Source organism: Podarcis pityusensis, assembly GCF_964106645.2.
Source record: "Podarcis pityusensis genome assembly, chromosome: 6".
Lineage (NCBI taxonomy): Eukaryota > Metazoa > Chordata > Lepidosauria > Squamata > Lacertidae > Podarcis > Podarcis pityusensis.
Window position 1 is genome coordinate 72599325 of NC_138030.1, and position 12365 is coordinate 72611689.

The following is a 12365-nucleotide window of genomic DNA, read 5'->3' on the forward strand; positions in this document are numbered from 1 at the left end:
ACACCGCACAAGCTTAAAGCAGCAAGCCCTTCCCCTCTCCCCTCGCCCAAAGAAAACACTTGATTCTCCCTTCCAATCTGTTGCTTCGAAAAGTCACAAACTCTTATCAACTTTTCAAAAACGGAACGCCAGCAGCACACGATTTGGTGGGGTGAATTTGAGCATCGCACACAGACACAGGCACGCTCTGCGCATTTCTTCGCAGAGTTCCCCGTTCCCCGTCCCCGCGGCCAAGCGCGTTTGGCTTAAGAAAATTAGCTAGTTTGGACCTACGCATTTGTTTAAAAAAAGATAAAAGTTTATTTCCTTTTTTTCCCTTCGTTTTGTCATTTTTCAGTCATCAAAAATCTATATAATTTTTGTCGTCGTCATCTAAGCATTTATTTTTCTTTTTTACTGAATCAAAAAAAAAAAAGCATGGAAAAGGAGAGAGTAGAGGGGGAAGATTTTTTTGTTTTGTTTTGCTTCGTTGTCGTCCCCCCCCACCACCACCACCACTAATGTATATGTGACTTTTCTTTTTTTTCTTTTCTTTCTTTTTTCTTTTCTTTTTTGGAACAACATATAATAAATATGATATATCACTTCGCACACCAGCCTGTTCAAAATGTACATTTTACATATCTCGTATATATCTATATATGGATATAGATATAGATATATAGATATATATATAGCATACGGAGCATGCCACTTTTCGGTAAGAAAAAAAGGTCATGAGAAATTCAGTGCAAACTTCTCCGTCACCCCAAGACCGCCGCCGACTCCTCATCTTCTGGGATCAGTGTTGCGGGGGGAGGGGCGTCCTCTCTCTCTCTCTCTCTCTGTGTGTGTGTGTGTCACTCAAGAGTCCTTGCTGCGACTGGCTGGATCTCAGTCTCTTTCTTGCACCCCCTCCCCAACTCTCTCCTAGAGACGATCGCAAGCAAACCCCCCCTCCCCCCGCAGTTCTCTTCCCCCCTCCTCCTCCGGCCAAGGGACGGACTGACGCGGGCCTGGCTGGATGTGAAGATTCACTTACGGGTTCCAGAGTCCCCGCGCTCGCTCGGAGCCGGTCGCCTCCTCTCTCTCTCGCTGCTTGGAGAACCTCTCGCATCCAACGCCCCCCCCCCCCCTTCCTCCTCCTCCTCACTCGTCTGGACTCCATCCTTGGCTGATTAGCAGTTGTCTTAAGTGAGGGGGAGTGAAGCGGGGGAGTCTGTTAGCGGAATGCGCGGGGGCGGGGAGCTGGGGAAGGGCGAAGCTCCCCTCCCCCCCAGGGGGAGCGCTTTCACCGCGGGTGGGGGGTCCCCGGGAGAGGGTTGGACAAAGGGTTGAGGGCCGGCTGCCCTCCGGGTCCAAGGCCGTGGATCAGCACCCGGGGTACCAGAGGCCTCTGCAGCTGGGGGTGAGGCGCCGGAGGAGTCCGGTACATGCTACTGTACATAGCTGCGGCCGCCGCGGCCGCCGTGGTGCTGTCCATGCTGCCTAGCAGGCTCGGGTGGTAGAAGTAGGGCGACGGGAACATCCGCTGCAGAGCCGAGTAATTCCCCGCTTCGGCCAGGAGCTCCAAGCCCACGGCCGTCTGCCGCTTCCACTTGGTCCTGCGGGAGAAGGGGAGAAAGAGACGCCGCTAGGCCGGGCCCACAAATTGCGGGGGGGGGACAGGAGGATCGGATCGGAAGGACAACTCCTCACCCTCTTTTTAAAAAGCAAAATAAGAGGGGAGCCCTTCTTGTAGGAGCAGAATCAAGGGCGCCACTTGGGTAGATCTCTGATTTATTTCCCTCCTTTGAATAATTGAGATGATCCTTTCTTCCTTAAAGGTGATAGCGGCTCTAAAATTATTGCATCCATCGTCCGGATTGCATAGGCGTAAAGGGCAATGGTTAATGAGGAATAATCGCTTCAAAATAATAGAACATACGAAGCAGTGCGTTACGCACAGATAGAACCAGAGGAAGGAAGAAATGGAGGATGGATGGCTCTAACTCGTCCTATCTCTGAAACTGAAGGCAGGTGACTTGAAAACTACCCACCTGAAAGTCTGCTATTTCCAAGCATACAACAAAACTTGAAACCTCTTTTTCTTTTCATTATCAGCTCCTCAAACCAAACAGCCACTCTCTTTCTCCCGCCAGCCTCGCCTTTGTTAATTTTCTGCGCTTTAAAACAGGGAAGGCACAGCTCAGTCCGACTTACTAAAAGACACATTTAAAAGGGACAACTAAAAAACCCCGAACATTTCCATTCCTGAGGCAATTACTTCTTGGGGGGGCAGGGGGTAAGCGCCTCCTCCCTTATATATAAAAAAAGAGAACCTACACAGAAGCTCCAACTTTTACCGACAATTCAGATCGAGATAATTTGATTCTGCAAATAATCTCACCCAATACCAAAAAGACGACAAAAACGCTTTGCGTCCTTATTTTGACCGTTTTAGAAGACTTATTGGGATGGGAAGTGTCAGCCTGGGTCATGGGGTCCTCCTGCCACTGAAGTTGATTTTAAACTAAATGGGTTTTAGACTAAATTCTGAGAGGATAATTTAGAACGAAGAACTGAGAATTCTGTTCTTCCAAAATCCTAGTCTGGTGTGTGTGTGTGTGTGTGTGTGATTCACAGCAAGCATCACCCAACCGAAAGCAAATTAAGCCATTTGTTCGAATATTTCAACGTACACACATCCAACTCCTGCCAGCCGGCTTAAAGGAACGCTGATAAATAATCAGAGTATATAGCGAGTCAATTATTCCAGAACCTTGGTGCAGTTTCCGTGTGTGTGTGTGTGTGTGTGTGTGTGCTACACACACACACACACGTCCCCATTCTGAGTCTCCATGCATCTCTCTCAGCCCCAGTAAACTGCCGGAGCTGGTGCATCCTGCACACATTCGCTCTTTCGCTCTCCTCCTCTCTCTCTCTCACACACACACAAAATCACGACCCAGCAATTGCAGCCAAATTAATAAACATGGCGCTGCTGTTTAGATTGGCGATAAATGACACTAATGTTTTCCGACAGAATTAGGGTGGCTGCGACCGTATGTAATGAGACAGAAAATTATGGCAAAGACGACAACTGGACGCGCTTTTCCAACGCAGCCGTCATCGACGAGAAGCTAGAAATCCCCGCTTTCTCCTCTTGCAGCGCCTTTGTTGTTGTTGATTTCTTGAGGGGAGGGGTGGGGAGACATACTCATTTAAGACTTGGTTTCTTCATCCAGCCCCCCACCCCAGTTTCTTATCCACAGGCGCCAAGAGCGAGGAAACTCTTGGAAAAAAGGCAGCGCTTTCCAAGTGGGTTGGAGAGGCGCGCCAAGAACCGAATTTTTAAAGGGAGAAAGAAACATGGGGCGAAGGAAGATGGGGGGGGGAGGGGAAGAGAGAAACTGGGAGAGCGACCAAGAGGAAGCTGGGGCCTTAAGGAAAGGGGCCAGACCCTAGCCTGGAACTCTAAGGTCACCCGTCGAGGCAGGATCCCTCCACGTCGAGACACCTGCCATGTTAATTAGCTTTCCCAAGAAGCCACGCCACTGATTGACACGTTAACTCTCCACCACTTTCCATCCTTTGTTTTGCTGTGGGGAGAGGGGGTTGATTCCTGTCTTTTACTTACTACCACGGTACACGTGTAGGAAAGGAGAGGGGCAAACTGGCGGGGGCTTGCTGGGCCCACAGGGAGTGAAGGCAACCGTCCCCAGCTCGATTTGGCGTCGTGGTTGGAGAAAGCCAAACACAGAGCACGCTTCGTTTCCGTGTTTCTTATCTCTTGGTAAAGAACCTTGGATTGGGGCGGTGGAGTGAAGCGGTTTGGAAACCGCAGACTTTATTTGGCTTCCCCGCTCCCCAAAAAGCAGACTTACGCGCAGGAAAGTCCTTTTTAGGGTTGCAGCCAAATCTGCAGATTTTCCGGGAGTAAAACCAAGGGAAATGGAAGCAGGACAGCAACTCCCCAGGCTGCGGGTTGCTTTCCTGTTGAGTTTCCCCTTCCTAAATTACAGTTTAATTCAAACATAAGGGAGTCGGTGTATTGGGAAAACTGGGGAGGAAATGCCAAGGAGAACCAGGGGAAAGGCCTTCGCCCCCTCCACGTGCTTCTGCCTGCCCTACCTTCGGTTTTGATACCAGGTTTTGACCTGCGTGTCGGTCAGGTTGAGGGCGGCCGCCAAATCCATGCGGTCTTGGACGCTGAGATACTTTTGCCTCTCGAAGCTCCTCTCCAGCTGGTTGAGCTGATGATCCGAGAAGGCCGTCCGCGCCTTGCGGGGCTTCTTGGCTCGCACAGGAGGGCTGTCTCGGCTGCTAGAAATCTCACGGTCGCCTTCTTCCTTTGTCCCTACGAAAGAGCAAGACGCAGAGGTCGGGTTTTAGCGCCGGAGGAAAGCGCGGAGACAGTGCACTGGGGCAGCGCAAACCCAAACACAATACCATCTCCCCAGCCTGGTCTGAAGACCTTCCTTGTTTTGGATCTTGGTTGGATTCAACCGATTTGTTCAGTAGAACTAATTATGGTTTACTTATTTTTTGCTGGGGAGCGGTTGTATTTTTTCGCCGCAATCCATAATTTAGTTGGCCGCAGTAGGGTCCCATGGATTAAGAACTGAATCTTAGGGAGGAGGTTGTGACTCAAAAAAGGATTTCCCAGGAGTGGTGATTCCTCCTGTCGCGCACAAATAACACCCGTCTTTCTGGAGGGGCTTGATTTCCCTCTCCGTCCGACAAATCCCTATTTCTTTTCCCCGCTTTCGAAGTGCACTTGGGAAAAACGGTTATTATAAAACCAAGCCGTGGACTGCTACGTCACGGGGGAAAGAAGCAAAGTTGGACTTCGCCTGCCCAGGTGACGACGGCGCAAGGGTTGCCGGGTTCTCTTTGCCAACTAGGAGTTCTGTTCTGGGTTGGGTTTTCTGGTGCTGAAATGTTAGGAAATCGATATGTCAATCCATCTGTGTTCGTACTGGGGTGTTTCTCTCCCTCCCCCCTTCTCTCTCTCTCTCTCTCTCTCTCTCTCTTTCTCGGCGCTCCTTGATCTTCCCTGCAGGAAGAACAATAATCTCTCTAATTGACCCACTGGGGAGGTTGGTGCACCAACTAACCAACAAAAAAAAATTGCTAGACGAGGCTGTACATCTGTTTTTGTACACTCTTATGCTAATGCTAAAATGGCAAAATGAATAGCATACTGGAGCGCCCATCTATTAGCCACTGCAAAATATCTGAAGGCTGTAAAATTAGCAAAATGTGTCTGCTCTTACCTCCGCGTTTCAAAGGCTCCTGCCCTGATAAGTGGGATTCCCTTGGCAGCAGCTTTTTATTATTATTATTTTCCCCAGCGATTGGCAGAATGTTACAGGGCTGCACACACGCGCCCTTATATATTTGGATTTAAGAAAATGCACATTTCTTGCACACTCCTTAAGATAACCCACGGAACCAGCAATACAGTATAAAATCAGCTGGCGAGGCTGCTTCACGAGAGTTATAAAATAAAAATGAAAAGGGCGATCCAATCTGATCAACCATCTTTTAAAAACTTTTTTTAAAAGATCACTTTCTTTGAACGCTCTCGGAAATGAGTCTTATTAATTAATAGTTCCTAAACTTCAGCGAGCTGTGTTTTAAAAATAGTGTAAACAGGAGTAATAATAATAATAATAATAATAATACATATATGCATTTTAAAATATCTAATCACACCCAGCTATTATATTAGTGTTGTTGAAGAGCACACTTTCAGAACACAAATTTCTTGCACCACTACCAACTTTTTAATGGGAGGTAAAGGAAAATATGCACAACCTTACGGAGAGAGATTAAATATTCCCAGCTATATATATATTCTTTAAATATTTAATTCTTTAAAATGCAAAAAGAAAAGTTTGAGAATTCTGTTTATCTATTTCTTTGCAAAAAAAAAAACACCCAAATAAACTGAAAGTGCTTTTCAGTTTCCTGACCGGGCTTGGCTTTATTTTCCCCGTGCTTTTTTCTAAAACGTCTCAGTTCTTCGCTTATGGCCGAATCATCTCAACGTTCCAAGTCTACGTCCAAAGTTCCGGGAGGAATTTCGTGCAACAGAAACATTTGAGGACGGCATGATTGGACGCGAAACTGGGGGGGGAGCGCTGCGAGAACGTACCGAACGTTCGAAACATAAACAATGGAACGCCGTGAACGTTCGAAGCCTCCTCGCGCGTAAAAAAAAAAAAAGGCAGGCGAAGGAAGAAGGACGGAAAAGGCGCACGCTGCCTTTTACTCACCGTGACATTTCAGCTCGTTCTGGGAGTCGTCGCGTTTGTCCAGTTTGGTTTTGCTGTCGTCCTGCTCCAGCTTTGGCCGGAAGCTTTCGCTGGCCGCGTTGCTCTCTTGTTTGGGGGTGTGATGCGGGGACGAGACGCTGGTGCTGTAAGGTGCACAAGCCGCCAGCGGTTTGCTGTCTCCCAAAATGTCTTTGATGAGAAACGAAGAAGTGGAAGTCCTGGGGGCACAGCTGCCCGAACCCAGTTGCTGCTGCTGCTGCTGCTGCTGCTGCTGCTGGGGAGATGGCTGCAAACTTTGTTGTTGCTGCTGCTGCTGCTGCGGGTGATGGAGGTGAAGATGCTGCGCAGGGAGCCCGTCTTGCGCCAAATGCTGCGGCGGCTGCTGCTGCTGCTCCGGATGCTCCGCCGTGACCGAGATGGGCGACGAGGGAGCCGTCCCCACAGTGTCTATTTCCGAGCAGGGGGAAGGGGTGGCTTGGCTGCGAAAATCCGCCACGCGGGCCTCGCCGTGGGCCGCTCGGAAGTCCCCGTTCATCATGCCCGGGCTGCCGGACCTGGGATTAGACAAAATCGTGTCTATTCCAAAACTGGAGCCGCTAGACCCTTCCATGGTCGCCGTTCCAAGAAGCGCCTTCGATCATCCCCCAGACCTCCCCCAACGCGGCTCCTTTTCTCTCTCTCTTTCTCGCACGAACAGGTTTTTTTTTATTTGTTTTTTTTGCACCGAGTGGAATCTGCAAGATCGACCGACCCACGGATTTCAAAACAAAACAATCGACGCCGATCAATCCTGGACGACTCGGGAGCTCGCCAAGCACGGCTGTCTAAGGCCGAAATTCACACGGGGGAAGGAGAGGGCTTGGGGAGGCAGAGCACGGAGGGGGGGCGACGAGATGCGGACATGAACAACACACAAAAGACGGAGAGAGACTCTGGAGGGGGGGGGATAACGATGGAGCAAGGGGAGCTTGAAGGAACAGAGGGAAATTGGGGAAAAGATCGGAGGGAAGGCGCGAGATCGGCACCCTCTGGAAGAGCTGGCCCCCCACACTCGCCCCCCACCACACACACACACGCCCCCCACCACCCCCAGCCTGACACACGTGTTTGGCGTCTTGTTCAGGCAACGCTAAGAGAGAGCAGCCGCGCTCGCCCCGGTGGAATGGACGGCATCGCCTGGGCGCTGTGGAAGGGGGACGCGCGATGCAGCCGGAGGAAGGAGATGGCTTGAGGAAGAAGAGGAGGAGGAAGAAGAAGAAGAAGAAGAGGCGCGATGATGCTGATGGCGAAGGCAGAGGCGCAGCGGGGCGGGCGAGCCGGCGGGGCTGCCTGGTGCGGCACCTCGGTCTCCCAGCGCCAGCCTCTCGGCTCTCCAGCTCGCGCGCTCTCTCTCTCGCCTGCGCCCAGGAGTTATTGAACTTTCTTGGAAAGTTGAGGCGTGGTGCAAAAGCAGGAGGAGGAGGAGGAGGAGGAGGAGGAGGAGGAGGCGACGCCGAGCCTCGGCCACTGCCTGCCTCTTCCTCGCGCCAGCCGCCTTCTCTCCTGCCACTCCGCCCGTGACGTCACAGCCATTGCCATCCGCCCGCGCGCACTTTATTCTAAACCATCCAAGAGGGTTTAGGTTTGTTTGGGGTGGTGGGTCCCCCCCCCCACTTTGTGTGTGAGTGGGGGGGGGGTTGTTTCTTTTCGGTTTTGGTCCGCCGTAGAATAGGAGCCCCCTCATTGGCAGCCACGATGGTCGAACCTGACGCTCAGCAGTTGGCAGCCAATAAGAGTGAAGGGAAGCTGGAGAAGGGGCGGGGGCGGGGGGGAGATGGGGGAGGACAAGGGACCTTGTCAGTTTCAGAACTGGGACTGTTCTTTTTTAGAATCTGCAGGCTTCCACCCTCCCTCCTTCCCTCCCCAATTTTATATCTGGATGTAAATAGTTAGCTATTATCCACACTAGACGCCAATAAAAATCATTAAGAAATGCAGGATTTGTTTTAAAGGACAGAGAGAGATATATATTTAAGGGGTGAGACAGAACAGTTACAGTATATATATATATATATATATATATATATATATATATATATATATAATGTTTGCCAGCTGTTGGGAGGTGTGAGATCTCACGTGCCCTAGATATTTAAATCAAGGCGATGCATTACAAAAGCGAAACAAGCATCCGCACAGGGGATCCATCCATTCCAAAGAGGAGGAAGAGGGGGGGGTCAGTTCAGCTTTCTAGGGATTCCTTACTGCTCTCCCCTATTCCCATATTTTCTTTGTCTGGGAGACAGGTGAGTATGGTGTCTTTTTGTTTTGCTTTTTTAAAAATAATAATAATGCAACATTCCTGGATGGTGGAAGCTAGGAATGAGGAGGCGGAACAGGGAAACAGGGATGAGAGATGGACCAGATGAGATCTCGGTCGGGAGCCAAGTGGGGAGACGGCTCGCTTCGGTTTCTCCAAGAGGAGAGCGAAGGGAAGGGAGCAGCCGCGCCTGGTGAAAAGATGGGAATCGGGCAAAGAGATGCCCATTCGCCGCCTGCATGCCTGGTCCTTTGGAGAGGCAGCTCACCGGCGCAGCGAGGCCCAGGGCCAGATGCAAAGTGTAGGACTCGGGTGCCGCCCGCCAACTCCACTCTGCCAGATTCCAGGGGTCTCTAGTGCTTTCCCCCCTTTTCTTTTCCTTCCTTCCTTCCTTCCTTCCTTCCTTCCTTCCTTCCTTCCTTATCACACTTCACTCTGGTTTCTCCCCTTGTACTAAGCTCCCATGGCTTAAAACCGGAATAGTTCCTACTTATCCGCATGAGACTCCGGAAGAGAGAGAGAGAGTGTGTGTGTGTGTGTGTGTGCATATACGTGTGTGTGTGTGTGTGTGTGTGTGTGTGTGTGACATTTTCCACCGATTCTTTGGAGATCCTCAACTTGCGTCACTTTCTCCAGGACGCCACGACTCCGACCTGTCTCTTGTTGAATGTCAGAGTAATGCGAACTGCCAGTGACAAGGCGACGTATTACTCCCGATTAAGTGCCGTGTCAGCCTAATTAGCAGAGTAATTATAAGGTGCTAATGAATGATTCAAAGTTCGGCGAGATACAGTTCACTCCGCATTGCGCCCTCCTGAAGGACTCGGGGAATCGAAGGTAAACGGGGCAGGAGTCTCCCCCTCCCTCTTCCCCCCCCCCTCTCTGCGACACACACACACGACAAAATCCAAACCTAGGGGGTGGGGGGGGCACACACCTCCTTTTTAAGAGAGAGAGAGAGAGAGAGAGAGAGAGAGAGAGAGAGAGATGGATGTAATTTACAGTGGAGTGAGGAGGTGGGGAGACACAGCGGTACACCGTAGACCTTTCCCTGCGTGCGCCCCTGTTGCAGCGATGGTTCGCTTTTCAGAAAAGGAGAAGCAGATCTAGCTCCTGGCTAAAATATTGGAGAGGGAAGGGGCCGATTAGCTTGCAAAGGACGCAGGCCGGTTTAAAGCACCCCTTGTCCAAAAGAAGAAGAAGAAACTATAGAGAAACTCATCATAAGAGGGTGGGCAAAGCAAGAGAATCGGAGAAGGAAACCAAATACCTGAGTTAGATCTCGTCCCCCGCGTCTGGGCAGGTGTCTACGAAGAACCCAGTGCCAAGCGGCTTGGGACTACATTTAACAGCTAGATCCGAGAGAGGGGAGATGCTTCCGTCTTGTTTGGGCGCCCCATTGCTTAATCTCTCTCTCCCACCCCCACCCGCTCACATACACTGCTCTCCCCTTTCCCTGCCCTCCCCCACCGACGATCTCCCATCGCAGGTCTAGCTGGGAATCGCTTGTATAGTTATTGGTGGGTTGCTAGCTGGGGGAGGCAGAAAGCAGCTTGGAAAGTCGCCATTGTGCTCCGTTCTGTGACCTTTGGTTTTTTTTAAAAAGATACCCCGGAGAAGTGCGTGCGTAAAAGTAAGGAGATCGGCCTTAAAATGGGCAAATGAAGGTGGAGGGGAAAGGGAGAGAGAGTTTTAATTCTGCAGTAACACTGCGAATCTAGTGTCATTTCAACCGCAGGAATGAATGCCCCTAAAATGACACTCATTGCCTTGGCGTTGTGCACCTTACATACCCGTTTGTTTGTATGTTTGCATACGTTGCAATCTTCCCAAAACATCCACCGAGAAGCGTGCTTCCTCGGAAGTCTCATTTATTTCCACTCGAACCCCAAATATATATAAAAAATAGATTTAGGACCGCTGCATTCTTGAGAACTCAAGTTCAAATCAGTGGCGCACGCTTTCCAAGAATTGGTTTGCTCGGGCGTCAAAGTTGATGGCCAAATGGTTTTGTTCTGGTTTTTCTCTGTAAGGGACACTGTCTAAAATATCAGGCAGGCAGAGGAACTCTGCCTTTCTCTTCCCCCAAACTCCTCTCCGAAAACAATTCAGTTCCGATGATCTGGGTTTATTTGAGAAGGAATGGAGAGGGTAGCTGCGCGGTTAGGAATATATTCGACCTTCCTTTCCTTTGGCAAAGATGGAAGAAATTTCTCCCGCAAGACGAGATAATGTAACAGGCAGGAGAGCGCTCTTGCCAAGAGACAGGTGCGTGGCCCACGCGCCAGAGCGGCCCACTTCCAGGCCACGTCTGGAGGGCGTCATAATTAGCCGCTTAATCTTTATTAATGATATTTGATTTGGGCGGAATCAGAAACGGTTCGCAGGCGGAGCAGGACCTCCGAAGAGCGCGACGAGGCGCTCAGGCTGATGAAGTGAGAACAAGGAAGAGAAGCCGGAAAGACAGAAGGAGATGAAAAAAGGAGGGTCCGATCGAGGTTCTCTAACATTCGCGTAACTTACAAATGGGATTCGCCTGCTTCTGCCTTATTTAAGCGCTGCCGTGAACAAAACCCACGTAGTTGTTTTTGCTTGATGGGCTACATTTTAAAGTCAGGAGTTTGGGAGTGTTGTTGTTTTAATTCGGCTTGCTATTCCCCCCCGCGCCCCAAATTCTGAACTTAAACTGCAGAATGACCTGGGAGGGGGCCCTGGGTGAGTGAGGATTATTTGGGAATGTTTATTCTGTGCGGGAGGGCGGGTTGGGACTTTCAAAATTGCCATCCAAACTGACTTTTTCTCAAAAGCTTCAGTTAATAGTGTCTGTGTGTCTGTCACATAAGTTTCACACACATGCACACAATTTTCGTACAGTTAAGGGCTTGAGGGGAGGGCAGAAGTCAAGGAAGTGAGGGGTGGAAGCGGGGAAAAAAGCCTATTTAATGCGAATCAATTTGCAGATAGGGGTGTGTTGTTCTTGCTCATTTGGTTCAAAGCTGGGCTTTCTGTTAGGTTATATTTCTGTATCTCTATATTACTACAGTTCTCCCCCCCTCTCTCTCTCTTTTTCCTCTTTCTTTCTCTTTAGGGGAAATTCTGGACAAAATGGACAGCGCCCTGGTACGCGCAGAAAAAGTTTCACAACTACAGGGTAAACTCGAGCTTCCAATTCCACCAATATGTGCGGCTAGAAATCCATTCGTCTTTCTCCGCTCTCCTCCCAAAATCGAGGTTTACATTAAGTTAAAGCAATTTATAAAATGTGAAGAAGGCGAGACCGCTATAGTTCCTTCCTTTCACATGTGTGTTTTTTAAAGGAGATTTTGAATGGATTATTCTTCTCAGACTATATGAGCGTGTGCGTGTTGTTCAAACCTTGAGGTGTGGTAGGTTGAAACCCGTTTTTTTATAAAGCCCACGTTCTCTGCTTCCACAGTGGGTATCGGATTGGCTTAGTGCCATGGAATTACTAGAAAGGGTCAGGTGATCACCAGCCCAAGCCCCTCATCCCTTTGCCTACTCTGTCTTAAATTTAAATCTCTCCCACCCCACCGCCACCAAAAAAACCCAAAAAACCCCACTCTGTGATTTCCACATAGCTCGTTTGCATTTCTTGTTAGCAAGAGAAATCGCTTAAAACGCGGAAGAGGTAGATATTTTGACGTCGGCTGTGAAATTTCCAGAACCTAGTGTTGGGTAACTGTTTTAGGGTTGGGTTACCCCGGTTTTAAAACAAAGTTTCAGCAGCCGCTGTCAAAATTGCTCCTATAAAACTGCACTGGCCTATTTGCCCACTAGACGGCGACAATAGAGGCTTCTATTGT

General features: G+C 49.8%; 1 protein-coding gene across 2 annotated transcripts; it reads right to left on the reverse strand.

Moving 5' to 3' along the window:
• Positions 1–320: 320 nt before the first annotated feature.
• BARHL2 (BarH like homeobox 2) lies at positions 321–7767 on the reverse strand. 2 transcript variants are annotated; one of them, XM_081011919.1, is made up of 4 exons: positions 7346–7767; positions 6243–6796; positions 4093–4318; positions 321–1583 (listed from the first exon to the last, which is right to left on the reverse strand). In XM_081011919.1, exons 2-4 carry the CDS (start codon positions 6778–6780, stop codon positions 1271–1273), a joined length of 1077 nt encoding a protein of 358 aa, XP_080868045.1. In that variant the 5' UTR covers positions 6781–6796; positions 7346–7767; the 3' UTR covers positions 321–1270. The 2 variants fall into 2 exon arrangements, with proteins under 2 accessions (XP_080868045.1, XP_080868044.1); XM_081011918.1 differs by lacking the exon at positions 7346–7767 and having other exon boundaries at positions 6243–7302.
• Between the last annotated feature and the right edge of the window lie 4598 nt (positions 7768–12365).

Coding starts and splice junctions, on each gene's coding strand:
- BARHL2 (XM_081011918.1), bottom strand. CDS start 6,852: ATGGAAGGGTCTAGCGGCTCCAGTTTTGGAATAGACACGATTTTGTCT. Junction 4,319..6,242: donor GAACGAGCTGAAATGTCACG/GTGAGTAAAAGG, acceptor GCTCTTTCGTAG/GGACAAAGGAAGAAGGCGAC. Junction 1,584..4,092: donor ACCTGGTATCAAAACCGAAG/GTAGGGCAGGCA, acceptor CTTCTCCCGCAG/GACCAAGTGGAAGCGGCAGA.